The 17,879-nt window shown below is 32.1% G+C and overlaps 1 protein-coding gene across 1 annotated transcript; it reads right to left on the bottom strand.

Annotated features, from left to right (window-relative positions):
- Positions 1-563: 563 nt before the first annotated feature.
- LOC132730006 (trace amine-associated receptor 1-like) lies at positions 564-2,114 on the bottom strand. Its single transcript, XM_060715850.1, has one exon. It carries the CDS (start codon positions 1,669-1,671, stop codon positions 625-627), a length of 1,047 nt encoding a protein of 348 aa, XP_060571833.1. The 5' UTR covers positions 1,672-2,114; the 3' UTR covers positions 564-624.
- Positions 2,115-17,879: the final 15,765 nt, after the last annotated feature.

The following is a 17,879-nucleotide window of genomic DNA, read 5'->3' as shown; positions in this document are numbered from 1 at the left end:
TACACCTGTTTACGTGCTCACACGTTTGTGTGCATTTTCCCACAAGTGCAATAAATATGAAAATACTATAGATGACAACTTATTTATCATGAATGAGGAAACAATTATTTATATTTTCAATTGTAATTGTATTGTAATTTCCTATAATATTTGGTGTTTTCACATCCCGTGTTTTATATCCAGTGTTATCATATTCCGTGTAATCATCATATCTTGTGTTATCATATTATGGGTCATCATATTTGTGCTATTATATCCAGTGATTTGAAGTCGAAAATATCTGAGGTATTTTTATGTGACACAAATTAAAGAATAGTATTCAATCAACAGTATTTCATTAATTTTAACAATTAAAAAATGATGTTCCATCAATGATATACATGTAATTATAAAACATGGTATTCCATAAATGGTTTTATTTATAAAATAGCATTTCATTAATTTTCTCAATTCAAAAATTGTATTCCATCAATGGTATAACTGAAAGTCTCTTATTCCATCAAAGGTATAAAGCGATATAACAAGATACTAAGCGGCATTTTGAATTTATTATAAAACCACAATTAAGCATATTTGATATGTTTCTTACAAAAACAGCGATTCCTAAAATATATATTATTGTATTTATCGTTTACCAATACATGATTTGCTCTGTAACAGAAAATAAAACAATGGATTCATGGATGAATTAGCATATCCCAACCACAGAACTACAACTTCTACAATGTAAGGAACATCATATTTTGTGAACAATAATATTTTATTTACAATAAAAAATGGAAGCCAACAAACAAAGAAACTTCCGGTTAATACGGCTAATGTTCTTGCAATGCGCATGCTCTGTGACTCATTGTTGTTCATCTGATTATTCATAGGTTTTCGCTCGCCACGGAGATACAGTTTCCTTTTCCTGCTTTGTTTGCGAACATATCTCAAAAGTCGTAAGTTTAAGCCTAAAATAAGGAATCCTGGAATGAAAAATGTAAGTGCAGATATGATAAGCTCATAATGCATGTTTACAATTAATCTACATCTGCTGAAAACGTGCACTACACAAGTTATAACATGTTTATCAATCCCTTTATGGTGAAGTCCAGGAATTATTAAACCATATGAAACTGAAGCCACAAGTAACCAGCATATAATGTACATCACAATCATATTACGTCTGTTGCATATTCGTCGGTATGAAAATGGCCTACACAAAGCAACGTATCTGTCAAATGTTAAAATTGACAGATGAATTATTGATGCAGATGACAGCATTACGTCCAAACTGTTGATTATTGGACACGTCTTTGAGCCCAGGAGGAATTTGGTATCAGTGAATTCATTGGCTATACTAAACGGCATTAATGTTAAACCTACACATAAATCCACCGACGCCATTGAGGTTAAGAAAAACCTTGAAAATTCCTTATGTGTACGTTTCCTGTTTATTTGCACTATAAGAATTATATTAAAAATAATAGCCCCTGGTATGAAAATTGACAAACACGAAAACAATAATGTTTTGTACACAATATCCATTTCCGGTGCACTAAGTTCCGAACAAGAAACATTTGTTGTTAGGTTAATTTCCTCACTTAGAGACATGTTATCTAACGAAATTTCTCTTATAGCCATGTCTTTGAATAACTGTTTCCATTTTCCTACTTTAGACTTTGGCATAACACATCTTTAAAAGAATATCTCCTTTTGTTGTTAAACTGTAGAAACAACAATTCCTTGCAATACATGGTTTAGTTTGCATGTTCTCGTGAAATTTACCTACACATTTACCTTTCTTTATGTCCTGTCTTCAAGTATGAAATTCCACTACAGCTTATAAGTTAAGTATTGTACTTATACATGTATGTAACAGTATTTATATTATATATTCTACATGCTGATCTCAGAAGTACAAGCTATTGTTTTTAATGATTATTATTCTATGTAAGTGTAAGAAGTACAAAACCATCAACACAGTTATTACGTCCCGTTCGTCAGATTTTTATATTTCATCATTATCATTCGATTCAATACAATCTACCTCGAAGCAGTTTGATATGAGCTCGGTTCCTGATATCTGTGTTACTCAGAAACTTACCTGTATGTATCAGACACTTGATATATTATCTTTCTACAACAAACATTATAATGTATTAACAGGCATTATATACATTTCTATCTAATTTATTACTTCACCTGTTTGAAAGGAATTAAAGTCTGAACAGTATAAACATTTCAAAAAGAATTAGAACTTAAATGTAAGTAGGAAATAAAAGTTTCATTCCATCAAGTTTTCTCGGAGTCAAATATGAAATCGTGAGATGCCTAAATCTGGAGAACATTTGCCTGACATAAATTGGTTCGATTTTTATATTCCTCCGGTAAATATTAGTTTTGTATTTTTTAAGCAAAGTATGCCCTATTTTCGGACTGAAAAGAGTATTTAAAAACTTTATGATTTGTTACGATTGTTTCTAATTTTATCTGCTGAACAAACCTTAACATTGTGGAATTTAAGTTCTTGATATAAGAGTCGTTATGAAGTATCCCTTAAATATATTTAAACGCATAAACTAACACATCCCTAAATATAGGACACTGTTTGATAAGTTAGAAAACAAAAACAAGTTGTTAATATCATCGAAGTGAATTTGGTTATATATAAGATCTGAATTTTGTTTGTTGTACCTATTTTTATAGATAGTGGATTCAAATATATTGTTTGCTTCGTGGTGGAAATTATACTGTTTTAATATACTAGTAAAAAAATATTAGGTTTTATATAAATAGATTTTATTTGTTGCAATTCAATAGTAAGATTTAATGTGCGCATTAATAGTAAGACTTCTAGACGAGTACGTATTGCCCAAGTGATAGGAAGACGTTTTGATCAAGGTTTTCACCACAAGTCCGAATTTTTCTTAGTCATTTGATGATAACTATTGCCGCAAGATTAGACAAACGGTTTTAAAGTTGATGCGATCCATTTTTCAAAACTTTGATACCTATGCAATCAGTAAAGAGTCAGCCCAATCTGCACATTCATACATATGGTTTGGTAATAAAAAAAACATACTGTTCTTATAGACGATTATGTATTTCCCAACTGACAAAAAGGTGTTTTTTTATAAAGCATTTTCCAGAAGTCGGGTACTTTTAGACATCTCTTGTTCATACAGTTTTGATAAATTGTATGTTTGTAACTTAAATCACCATATGATATATCAACAATACTGTGGATATTTGCAAACATTTACATCTGTAGATAGTATTTATATCTATTAAATGCAAAGTGGAGTGTTCAAGTATGAATGTATTTATATTAAGCACGTAAAATTTGATTCTTCATTGGTTTCACTGATTTTTTTTCTGGTTTCTGGTTCCCTCTTGTTTACTTCCAAAAGATATACAAAGTTTCAGTCTCCGGATGTATTTTCATAGTCTTTGTATATACATGCTATAAAGGCACATGAGTATTGCAGTCGCTGAAAAAAATCTCGACCTCAAAAGTATTATTTAGCTTTGAAAACAAGAGACATCACAAAGGACAAAGGCAGGTGAATACTGAGGATTGGGGAAGCACAACGACTCAACTGCTTCAGAAAGTCTTACACTATACACGCCTTGCGAGATGACGCGTTGTCATGCAGCAATCTGACATTGGCCAAACCAACTGCAGGTCTTCTTTTTCGTCAATATTTGTAATATTTCACATTAACATATTTACCTTTAGGAATAGCAACCAAAATGGCGTGACGCAGAGTTGTAAAGAAAATGGCATAAATTACCTTCTATCTGTGGACATTTTTGCAATGCATGGCCTTCTACCAGACTATGTATCCCAAAGCTTGTGTTGGTGTTTTCGTTTTGGCTCATAAAAATGAACTTTTATGTTTCGTCGACAGTGACGACATTTGCAAAAGACCATAAATTGTGATTTTGATACAGTTTCAGCAAAGATTTTCAGCGCATTTTTAGATCCTTGCCTTTTCTGCTCATCTATCAGCAAATGGGGAATTCATCTATCACGGATCTTTCTCATTTTCAAATCATATTTGAGAATGGTATGAGCTGCTTCTAATGAGATATCAACGATACTAGCTATATGCCTAGTAGAACCACGTATATCTCGCGTAGGTTTTACATGTTTCTTTACTTTTGCAACCATCTTTACTGACGTTGCTTTATAAGGCCGACGGGCATGGGGTGCATCTTCAGTGGAAATTAATCCACATTTGAAAAAGACATTACATTTTGTCCATATACAGAACAGATTACAGCAAAAATAGTCTATGCTACCTATGTTAAGAAAACAACGATTCTTAATAAACGGTATAGTATGGTCTTTTATCAACCATTATTTTATTACAGTATACGAGTAGACAATGTGTAGCGAGCTATAAACACAGCTAAAGTGAACGGATTTTAATGAATGTGGTATCACTGTAAAGATAACATGTATATCTAACCTTCATTACCTCGTGTTTTCGCGATTTGATACAGTTTAACGTTCAAGATGCACTAATTGAGCCCTCCTTGTATTTAAGTAGCTTAATAAGAAATCCAGGATGTATTTTTTACATCTCTTTGTTATTCATTAACATTTATTTTGATGAAACTAAGTGGATGATGTAAATAGAAAAGATGCTTATGTTATAATGGTAAGGAATACCAAAACTTCAACCATCAATACTAAAATACTGGGATTGTTAAGTTGAACATGTAAATGTACTAAAGTAGTATCTGACAGGCATTCTCTATAAACATATAAATATTTTTTAAATAAACATATAAGAAATCACTAAAGATGTAATTATTAGACCACTGGCTTCAAACGACTATATTAACACTTTGTAGTGATATAATATATTGACCTCTAATTATGAATAATATCTCCATTTCTTACTTTTATTACTGAATATCTTAGAACTTTTTGTGTATAAATTGTTTTGTATGTTGTGTAAATCTTATTGTAACTGCACGTTTGTAACGTCGCTTTTCATTGGATAATCATGGCGCTTATATAGGTTTGTATACACGGTGTCTGTCAATTTGAGAGGAAATCTCATTTATTTTCGCTAAACAAATAAAGTTTACTGCATTATGATTACGTTATAAATATTTCTGACAGGTTATATGGCCTTATATAAATAGTTGTTTGCTATATAACTCTCGCCTAGCGACTCGGGTAATATTTACAAACAACCGTTTATATAGGGCTATATAACATGTCAAAATATTTTATAGCTAATAATATACATGTAAGCAATGCTTAATGATTGCATTGTTAGATTTCAATCATGCTCTGTTGAACAGTACATATGAGCCGCGTCACGACAAAACCAACATAATGGGTTTGCGACCAGCATGGATCCAGACCAGCCTGCGCATCCGCGCACTCTGATCAGGATCCATGCTGTTCGCTTACAAACCCTATAACAAGTAAAGAAACTGATAGCGAACAGCATGGATCCTGATCAGACTGCGCGGATGCGCAGGCTGGTCTGGATCCATGCTGGTCGCAAACCCATTATGTTGGTTTTGTCATGGCACGGCTCATATTGATAAGAGTGATATCTCACATACCTTCTGTTAATAGCGCCTGCCGGAAGGAATACCAGATAAATCACATTGGTAAACAACCATACTATTGTGTAATAAAATAACATTACTTTAGGTTAATTACATTCTCGTTCAGATGAATCATTCAAAGAGATTTAATTCTTTTTATGTTACTTTTTGAAATTTATAAAGGTGCAAAGCAGTATCAATTAATCTGTAACATGAACAAAGACATTGTTATAAAGCTAGCGAGATGCTCGGAAAAACTTGTTAACTATACACAGTATTTACAGTTCATGTTCAAAAGTAAGTATTATGCTTTGTTCTCACCGCCGATCAGATCAACTCGATCGTCCCGATCACATTAATTCCCCGATGAAGCCCGACCAAGCTGGATTAAATGCACATTCACGACTCCTACACGACCTCAAGTCGACCCACCACGATGTTTTACGACTTCTTCTCGACAACAACCCGACCAACATTCCGACTTCTTCTCGGTCACCCAGACCTATATGCGAGTCATACACGATCTCCAAACAAGTAAGAGATGAGGCTTTAAAAACACACTATGGGGTATGTAACACGTGGTAATATGCTCGTGGCTAATGAATATAAATCTCTTTAAAGTCGAAATTGAAATTAAGTCAGCGAGAGTTGTCCCCCTGTGCTGTGTAAGGAAAGAGAAATGTCATACTAAATGTATATGTAACGTAAACAAAACAAGACGTCAGGTCATAAATTGTGGTTGTAAATCTATAATACCGACTAAGATGACTTCAATGTGTACATCACAGCTAATCCTTTCCTGTCTGATAGATAGCTAGTCCCAAGATCACGTACATGACGTTAATATTGTCATAATACGATTTGTTTAACATGAATTTAGAAATTGCGACATTTAACGTCATCATAGCAACATTTAACGGTTAAATTTTTTGAGACATTTAGCGGCGGTTGCGACATTCAGCGACAATAGTGAGACATTCAGCGGCAAGTGCGACATTTAGTATCGTTGCGACACATAACGTACGGTGCCACATGCCTCTTAATGATTGTTGTGATGCCGTCTAGACAGAAGAACCTCGCGAATCTAAAAAAGAATGAAGATATCCCAACGACACGTTACAGAAGAAGCACATTTAATTTTTAAAATAATGTTATGCTTTTAGGTGCTTTATGTATGTGTTTTACCCTATTTTTATGATGTATGAAATATCACTTTTCAATGGTTTGTATTGGTATATGCTTTATTGACCATATAACATGTGACAGATATATGAGCTGATTATATGGTATTGATAATAGAAATTATACGAAATTGCAATTTATTATAGGGAGACAATTCTGGCATTTCACATTGTCGTATTAAAGCAGTTTTCTCCCTTTACACGTCAGGTTTCTTCTTTAAACTTTTGAGTTAATTTCTATCATAAAGTTTAGTTTTAAAACTTATAAATTAAGTTGATAGACGGGTAGCTATATAGACGGGCTGGATAAACAGAAGCATACTTATTATGACGATCATCCTGATAACAGAAATCATCTTTATAATTTTTTTTTATCCGGAAATGGTGTTCTTGTTACATTATGTATATCTTGATCTTCTTGTATATCTTATGTTTATCTGTAAATAAGTCACACTCTTGTGCGATGAGGCAATGTTATTTATCACATCAAGGAGTATTTTTTTATTATTAAGTATGGTTGATATTTGAATTAACAAGAGATACATTTATTATTAATGTTAAATATATGCATACATATCCTTGAAAATGTCTCAGTATTTCATAACAGATAAACATAGATTTAAGAAGAAAAAAATATTCCAAATTAAAGTAAGATTTTTAGTAAATAAATTTGACGATACGTGTTTAAAATACGATTATGCAAATGTTTCAAAAGTCTGATAAAATTTTGTTTTTCTTCGGGATACTTGGTTATTATTAAACATTCACCAATGCAAGGATATCGTATTAACTTTTATCAATTAATGAGCAAAAGTAATTTCACCAAAAAGGGGAGTAACCCTCTCTATATTATATTTCATTTTGCAAGATTAACCTCCCTTGTTTTAAACCCTTTTTATTTGTTTGGGTCGTCAGACCAAACAAATAATGGTAGCGAAATTTCAGAGTCTAATGTTGTTAATTGCAAATGCCGAAAGTAGTCCACTTTTTTGAAGCGGTTACTTCCCTTTTGTATGTACACTAACGCCGAAAAATTCAGGGGAGATCACTGCGTAAAGATGGTCAAAGACAGGCGCGTTAATTTTCAAGCAAAGTAATTCCCGAATGGTCGAAGATTTCTAATATTGTTTTATTGTATTTTCTGATCGAAAATAACTAAATACAAAGCGGACATTCAATCTCTGACACAGAAGTTTACGACAAACCTAACAACAAGTAGTTCTCAAAACAGCTTAAAACTAGCGATTTAAAAGAAAGAAATATTTTATTTTGTTACAAGTATCCAACAAATTACAACGCATTTAAAGTTAAACAATAGCGTTGGCTTATAGAATTGTCAATAAATGCACAATCACAAATTACGCGGATGAATATGATTTTATCAATGAAAATACTATGTCGATTACCGAATACTACACAAACCGAGTAGTGGAATATATAGATTCTACATGTCGGACTGTTTGGGCGAGAAGATTTTCGCTAAAATATTTACTTTAATTTTAAACAACAGGTTTATCCTGAACAAAATACCTCGAAATTAATAAGGATTACAAACCCGAAATGCAATGGAAGTTCTTAATTTAGAATGACGTGATGTTATTCAGACTTTGTGTATATATTTTCTTCAGGCCGTTCACATATAAATTCACCGTGGCTGAAGGGTTTTCGGGCTCGCTTAGGAAGCGAGAGGTCTGGAGTTCAAATCCCAGTAAAGGTAACTCATTTTTTTTTCAAATTGTTAAAGTCAAATAAACATTGGATTGAATATCAGTGTTGCAATTAGTCTTATAGCCAATTTACTACAATTAAAACGCTGGAAAGCATTGGTGGCACTATACATATAATCTCACAACCTGCACCTTTCTTACATTCTGAGACCCAAACAAATTCAGCGCCTTCTGTGCTTTGATTTTAACACGCCTGCAGATGGATGAAATTAATCTTGTCAAAAATCAAATTAAGGAATATATATTTATAGTCTAAGTAATGTAGGATATTCAGAAATTATAGTTAACTTAAATGTTTTAATATATTAATAGTACAACCATAATTCTTTTCCGTTTCGTACGGAACTGGAAATACTTTTGTTTGTAAGCTGCGGAAATTAACAAGTTTAAGTCACTAAATTCGTCACTTGTCATAATGTGTACTCATCATATTGCAGCTGATCAAGTATTTTATAGAGATATAGCAGGTTATATTAGTTGTACAGTTTTTTGACAGATTATATGGTTGTATTTAAACGGTTGTATGGAAATATGACCCGAGCCGCTGATAAACGACCATATTATGTGTAACGATTTTATTATATAGCAAGCATCATTTTTTAGAAATAAAGAAAGATTTCTTCATAAATAGACAGCAGCCGTGTATATTATTAGTTATAAAGATTTTTGACAGGTTATGTATATGACAGGTATGCTTGCTGTATTATAAATTCGTTATAAAGATTGTTGTCAGGTTATATGGCCGTATATAAACGGCTGTTTGCAATATAACCCTCGCCTAGCGGCTCGGGTTATATTAACAAACAGCCGTTTATATAGGGCCATATAACCTGTCAACAATTTTTATAACTAATAATATAAACGTCATGATTATCCAATGAAAAGCGACGTTACAGACGTGCAGTAATATAAGTGTTATAAGATTCAAGAAATTCAATGTCAAAATTTTAAGTTATTTACATTTAACTATCTGATCAGTAGGTAGATACATGTAGGCTGACCAAATACCATCTAGGTCTGTACACTTTGAACAGTTTCTGTACACTATCGTAATAGGTTTTAACACTTTGTACAGATTCTGTGTACTATGATTATAGGTGTGTACACATTGAAACTTTTCTGTACACTTTCGTAATAGATCTTTACACTTTGTACAGTTTTTGTGCACCATGGTCGTAGGTGTGTACACTTTGTACAGATTTTGTACACTATCTTAATAGGTATGTACAGTCGGTACAGTTCTGTACACTATTGTAATAAATCTGTACACTTGTACAGTTTTTGTGTACTATGGTTATAGGTCTATACACTTTGTACTCTTTCTGTTAACTATCGTAACAGCTCTTTACACTTTGTACAGTTTTTTGTGCGCTATGGTAATAGGTGTGTACACTTTAAACATTGTACTTATCCTGTACACTGCACACTGTCGTAATAGGTATGTACACTTTCTGTACACTATCGTGATAGGTATTACAATTTTCTATAATTATTGCATTCAGGGAGTTAGAATTATAAATTAATTCTGAACTGGCAACCTTTTTGAATTTCCTAAATATAATTTCGATAATATTTAATATCATTACATCATTAAGTTGTATTGGTATTAATAACTAGCGTTTTTGCTTGCATGTTATTTTTTTTTTCAATATATTTAAGGTAACTTCATCAAAAGTGTAGACGTGTACATCTTGTTTAAGCATTGAAGATGCATTTACAAGCGATATTTAAATTCCTTGTTATCTTAATTTGAGTCTTTTTAAATGGTTGCAATTAGAAGCCTTCAAAAGGTACTTCTAATTTGTAGTAGTGTAAGGAATTTATTCTAAGTCTACAAAGTGGAAACAGTGTTCTCCATTGGTTGATTGAATTAGTTGAGTAAATTCATGCATTGGCCCTTGTTATTCTCAAAGCGAAAATGCAAAGATTCAACATACGATAATTAGATAAAATTGTCTGGTTCATTAAGAGAAAGTAAAATATGCCAGGTTCTTATTTTGTGAGTGATGAATGAAGGGGTCTTATCTTTGTTTAATTGGCTTTAACATTTTATTTTTTTCCTTGATACAAGCTATGTGTTATCGTGTAGAAATTACCTTTATAACATTGGTTTCAAATTCGTTTTTTTTTTGTTTTTTTTTTGTTTTTTGTTTTTTAGGCATGTGAGGGATGTGAGCCTCATATATTTAATGGTTTATATACAGAACTATTATCGTGTTCATATACCCACATGTCATAAAGGACGTGCTAGGAGCGTGAGGGATTTAGCACTTTTTCCCTCATGTAAAGATTCAATCAAATCGAGTCTGCAATTTTCATGTAATTTTGTTGTGATTTTTGCTTTCTGAAGGATCACATTTTATCCAGATTAGTGGGAACTTTTTTAATATTTCTTCTTGTCTATGCTTTAACTTTTACAGTTTTACAGTTTACAGTTTTTTACAGTTTACCAAGCAGAAATAAATGAAACACGTTAAGTTTGATAAAAACGTCCAGTTGCTATAAAAGTATAGTATAAGTCTCTATTGTATGGGCAGAAAGCAAACCATCAAACACCGTACAAGAAAGATTAAAGGATTTTCAAGAAAAACTTGAACCGATATCATAAAGTAGGTATGTAACACTCTGTATAAAGAATATATTTCAATATATACTATTTCAAATGATAATTCTAATTTTAGTTCATTTTAATGATGATTATAACGTTTGCTCTGTGTATTACATAAAAATAGGAACCAATGCGATATGGTGAGTAAAATATTTCGCGTCAAATATAACATTTACTATGTATGCATAATGTTTGGTTTAAACATATTTTATTCAGGTAATATATACATGTTAATAATTTACAATTTAAGCAGAAAGGAATTGGACCGAGAGCTACAACAGCTCATGGTAGTCCTCTCCTTTAACAAAAGCAATATCTTCATGGAATACATGGCTTATTATAATTTTAATTAAACCCTATAAAGAAGAAAAATGAAGAAAAAATTAAAAAAATACAATAATATAATAATGTTTAACCGATGGGCGGAAGTTTGGAGTGCATTCAAACAGGAAATTGTGCAATTGTCTTATTTTATATCCATTTGTTTTATATTATTTCAGACTCGTGTGACCAGGTGTAAGCTTTCTTTTCATTTCAGCAGATCAACATAATAAAATGATCGTCTGCATCCGTTTCTTTCTTTTAACATGTGGATTTTTTGCTACAATGTACAAATTAGATGTAATTACGCGAATTGATCCATTAAACCCGGAAAGCTAGACCGCATAGTTTCTCTAAATGTTAATCACAGAAAAGTCGTCTGGTATATCGTTCACGTAATGCAAAAAGAGAATAATCATGATAAGATATACTTTTTCTTTTATTATTTCAATTTTTTTATGTATACTGTGCTCTTCGATCTTAGTTTCTTTAAATTTTATGTATGTTTAATAACAGGTATCAAAACAGATAATTTTATATGAATAAATTTACTGGTATGATATAAACATTCTAAACACGAAAGATTGTAATAAATTCATTCATTCATTCATTCATTCATTCGTCCATTCGTTCCTTCCTTCCTTCCTTCCTTCCTTCCTTCCTTCCTTCCTTCCTTCCTTCATAAAACAATCATTTTGATTAAGAAAATAAGTTCAGACGCACGTTTTTTCAAATCGGTCAATATTTCATTTCAAAATAGGTCAACTTTAACAATTATGTTTTAATAAAATAAAATGGGATTTAATAAAAATTGGCGTTCATAATAGATGCCTCCACGATTCATTTGGATTATAATCTGTGACTAAATGATTCCATCCGAGAAAATGTAAGCTTTTTGAAGACCTAGCTTGATTTTCTTGTTATACAAACATTGTTAAGTGTTTATTTACATTTCTATACAGACCATTATGTCAGCGAATTTCACCAGCCGACAATTAGAAACACATACTTGTCGGCCCATCTTAATTTGTCAAACATGCTCCATCAATTTATAAGACATTTAAATTCTTATGTCTAAATTCTTATGTCTATCAACGAATCTGATATATCTATTTTTCGTGACGTATCATTATATTGTTTTCCCAGACATCAAAAAGGTATAAAGTTAGCGTTGATTCAAGTAAATACTTTACAAATGTAATGATAGAGATAAGATAGGTTGAAAACAGCTAAATCTAATTAGACCTGTATCGCTTACATCAACAAGAAAATAGAAAACATCACGTAGACCCGTTTAAATATCTCTTTTTGACTCAAAACTTTTATATAAGAAAATGCTTTTGTATGTTGCTGTTTTTTTCTTAACTTTTGTGCAAGAAAAAAAGATATTCATCTTTCGACTTTTATCATTTTTTTTTAAATGATAAATTATCCATGGTTACCTTAAGCAGTTGCATCGTGCAAGTTGGTGTCTATATATACATGTATATAATCTAAAATAATCATAACTTCTATGCTGTAGAATGTTTGTAGATACATGAAATTTTGATTGATGTTTAAAACACTCCTTGTTGTTTAAAACTGCCCCGTTGTTATCTTTTTATTTGGACATCTACCGAGACTTTATCATGCCATATCATGTTTGAATGTTGAATTCTGCTTGGTTTAAACCTATTTTATTGCATATATTGTAATCATACATTATACATACATTTTAACAACCATACTAACTATGGGGCGTGTACGATAGTTTGCAGTTGAAAGTACAGTCCATGAACAGGTTCAATCAAATCGAGCTGGCAACATTTAAAATTTTGCCATTTTGGACTTTCTTTAGATTCTTATTTTCTCTATTTTAGGACAAAAACAGAAATTGTTTTGGCTCTATTTTAAGGACAAATGATTATAATGTATACATTTTCAAGTTCTATCAATTTAAGAAATCAGTTACCATGAAATACTTGTTTATGATTCGCGGGCTTGACAACCTCTGATCCCTCCTCAGAATGTATTCAATTTTATTTAGTATCGTCAACAGTATTTTCCTTTAGTGCACACGCCTTGTGCCTGTCCTGTTTTTGTTTGGGATCTCCAGGGCTCCTTGCAGCTGGTCCTTTTTGCTGGGTCGTGTGGGTGTTGCGTTCATCAAACGCCGCCTTTCCTTGTTGACATTTTGTATCATATTTTTACTTAGGGATAATTTACCGCTTTTGATGGAATGTCACTAACGTGTCACATTGAAGGTTCCATGATTTTCGCCGTATGAACACATCTGCCAATGTTTGATCATCCAATTCAGTGTTCATGATGTTGGCGTAAAAAGCACGGGCTCCTCTTTTACTTTATTCATCTTCTCTTTTTTCGTACAGTATTAAAAGCATGTTTTTGTCAATAGAAACAATATCTTATAAAGAGTGTAGGCATTTCTTGACAAATCTTTCTCATCGTAAAGCAAAAACAAAAAATCAGCTTCTTTCAAAGAACTAGTCAGTGACCAAAACTAATTTTTTTGTATTTTTGTTGTTGTTTTATTTCTTGTCTGTACGCCATTTTTTAACAAATTGTTGGTCACATCTCGGTGGCCGATCCACTTTACCGTCTTTCCTGAATAACTTACTAGTAATTACTTATTTCTCCGCAAGTGACCGACTACATATCCAAAATGATTTCTGAATCAGAGGTTAGAGACAAATCATACCGAGAAATTTAGCCTCGCCCGAGGATGGAACAGGCCCCGTGAATAACAAATTTCCAACCGATTTCCCTCATGTACATACTCAAACGGACTCTGCAATGTTCATGTTATTTTGTTGTGATTAATGCTTCGAGGGATCTTTTTGTTTTCAGATTTTTATACTACACAACAGCAGATGTCATGTGCCGTGTGGCAGCTGTAAAATCAGTGTTGTTATATTTTTCTGGTCCTTCGGGATAATTGATGCCAGCACTATTAAGTGTTGAGAATTGAGTACCGCTCAAGTCGGTGCTGCCCTCGGGCCTGAGGGATATTGCATTTTTTCATTATCCCTCATGTACAGACTCATACAAACCGAGTCTGCAATTTTCATGAAATATTTTTGTGATTAATGCCTCCGAGGGAACACTTTGTTTCCATTTTTTCAACCCAATTGAGCTATGCGGGCCGACAGATTTGTTATTTGTAACAATATTGAAGGTATTTCAAAACTTGTTTGTTCTTAAAATTACAGAGCAAATGAAAGCATCTAAACGTGTTACTTTTGTAACTTTGGACATTTCTGTTAAATTTACAAAAAAATGTATTTATGATTCATTTCATAAAATGATAACGAGATGAAAACAAAATTAAAACCGTAACAGAAACAGGTATCGTAAACTCAACACGTGGAACAGGTTGCATATTTCTGGTGATGGAAACTATTATTTCAGTGCAGTAAGGTAAACTAAGGTAGGTAATAAAACTTTTATACTATCTACATGATCTTTAAATTCTGCATTGATTTTAAAGAGCGTTATATCAGTATCAGTTATTTCAAATAAAACAAATTTCCAAACATTCCATTCCGGAAAATTATAATTTAAAGTGAAATCCAATTTATAGTGTATGATTTTTAATTTTACATATATTCAGTTTCTATGTTTAATGTTGAATTCTGCTTAAGCCGGTGCTAGAGGGGCATGGGCGGTAACTTGCATTACCATTTCCATTACCGTTCACGAACAAGCTCAATCAAACGAGCCTGCAAAATTTTCAACTTTGTCGTTCTGGGCGTTCTTTAGGAATTCCGTATTTCTCTATTTAAAATGTTAAAATTTCTATTGCACATGGTGGTGTATTAGTTATTTTTCCGCTGTTTATTCAAAGAGTTGATGCTGTGCATCAGTGTTATTTACATAACACTCTGTATTCTCAAATGTTTTACTGCAGGCTTGGCAGTTTCATTTGCTTAATATAAAAATTCATTGAATGTTAGTACAGTCATTCGCATGTCTATAGCAAACTGCATTGGGAAAATAGCATATTTACTATATTGCTGATTAAAGAGTTTTAGTAAACTACCTCCCGGCATTACTGTGAATTTTAGAAGCATCAGCACAAAACTTCTAATATAAGAATAAAAAAACAGAATGCGTAAAGGACGCCAAAACCACACAAATATTTATCAAATAGATGGCCACAAAATTGAGTGGAACACCGCGTTGAAACCGGTGTCGAGTTGAGGCACACAAGTAATCAATTTGATTAAATTTTGATTGTATTCTATTTATTAAAATATTTATTTTCATATATCTCTCCAGCAAATACTTTCTTTAAAAAAATTGCCCCGTACTTCACTTCAGTGTTATATTTTTCTGGTTCTTCGGGATCATTGATTACATCACTTTTTTGTAGTTAAAGAGCAAATTTTGTCTTCATAGTTTTCGCCAGAACGGCAGTACAGTCGGACCGTACTGCCTTGCAGCATTTACATTCGTTTTGGGTCCGTTCGTGTTATCGATGTAATATAAAGAGTTGATACTGACTCAATACAGGGATTTGAAATATGATGAATAATTAAATTTTCTAATAAAGCAAAACACAAACAAAAGCTGTTCTGCTTTTTTCCATTACATTGTTTAAATGCATTGATGTTCCTTATGCCAGAATATACACCCGCTGATGGATTGTTATTTATTTCTAAAACGTTCCGGTTGTTTAAATAACAAATAAGTGATATTTGTCTAATATAATAAGATGAGCTATGCTAAAACTTAAAACAATTTCAATACCTTTGAACATCCTGGACTGCTTTACTTGACATATGAAAATTAATGGTTTATTTCAAATTCAAGATTCTCAAGGGAAAAAAATGAAATAACATAGGCCGCCTAACGGATAAAGTGGTGTGTTAACTCAAAATAAACGATAATTTTCTTACGTCAGTGACTTATATAAATGAATTGCATTTATTCGGGGATTCAAAAAACTAGTTATACAATCTGAAGGAAGATTTTCTTCTCGCTCAATTTAGAAACCATTATTTCCCATTAAAATTCTTTAGCCTTTTTACGAATCGTTTAATTTGTTGCTCATGACTTTGGTATACAACTTTTCTAAAAAAAACTTGAAAAATGTTAATCTTTTGATATATAGCGAAACTTCATAAAATTTACCTTAAAAATGATATTGAGAAGAAAACAGCATTATTTAATCTTAAAAAGATTCCTAAAGAACAGTCATCCAGTCACGGGCAGTTTTTGGCGATGATATGTAGGTGTTGAATTTATCTAAAATGTTTGCAATGAAAATATTAAAATGCGTATATTCCCATAAAGCTTTCAATGATTGAACTATAGATATTTTAGAGGGTAGTGTTTTAGAAGGTGGTGTTTTAGAGGTTAGTGTTTTAGAGGGCAGTGTAAGATTTATTAAAGATATACTATGCTCATCCATTGCGTAAATTATTTTAGTGACAGAAATTTATTTAAGTCTATGAAATTCTTACTGAATATGTCTAATTTAATTTAAAGAGTGAATAAATTATGTTTGGAAAGCTGCGTTTCCTATAGCAGGTCAAGTAAAGTTGGTCCTTTCTTGAAAAAAAGCCAGTTCTTTTTATATGACACTAGAATTATATTCATATTGTGAACACAATTAGCGGATAGAATTTCAAACATAAAAAGTACCTAATTTGTGTGAAGTCATAACATGTAAAGTTTATATTTGCAAAGAGACTCTGTAACAATTATCAATATTTTCTAGTACCAAATTTGAGTATAGAATATTTTTTAATTCATTCCCATTAGAACAGAGAAGGATGATTGCGATTGTGTCTATCTTACGTGTTCTAAGTATTTTGTACAAACTAACAGTAAACCCCATACTGCCATAAACATATTGCTATTTTGGCCTTATATAATATTGCTATAAAACATATTCTGCTATGAACATTTTTGCTGTAGATAATTTTCTGATCGCAAACTTGAACCATGTACTCGTATTGATCAGAGAAAATGAGAATCGTCGAGTGTTTGATTATACTCACACAAAAAAAATTTGTTATTTGTTTCGGTTGCCCTTTTTGTTCGTGCATGCATATGTGCGGGCCGAGTGCGAGCATGCATTTTTGTGTGGAGTTTCTCTCAATGTATCCATTGCTATATATTGCCAACCATTTTGTTTGTAAGAATTCGCTACAAACATTCTTGTTGGTACATGCTTTAGAAACCATGTTAAACCAATGACATTTTAGACGGACACAACATAAGAATCAAACAACGATCAGTTTCAAAAAAATCTTTAATTAAAAGTGATCAACAATATTTACATAAAATCCTGTGTTAAAGAATAACACAACTGGCCTGGTTATTTTTGTACAAAAAAGCAACTTTATTATATAAAATTCATATAAACTAACCCTTGACCTGCTGGTACAGAAAGTGAGAACCCCTTAGCCAAAGAATACAGAGCAAAGCCAGTCCAAACATTCATGGAATCTAACCAGGCTCTCTATATATATC

This window comes from Ruditapes philippinarum, unplaced genomic scaffold (assembly GCF_026571515.1).
Source record: "Ruditapes philippinarum isolate M1 unplaced genomic scaffold, ASM2657151v2 ctg1315_1_1_1_1, whole genome shotgun sequence".
Classification (NCBI taxonomy): Eukaryota; Metazoa; Mollusca; class Bivalvia; order Venerida; family Veneridae; genus Ruditapes; species Ruditapes philippinarum.
Note: the sequence above shows the minus strand (reverse complement) of the source record. Positions and strands in the feature narration are given on the sequence as shown.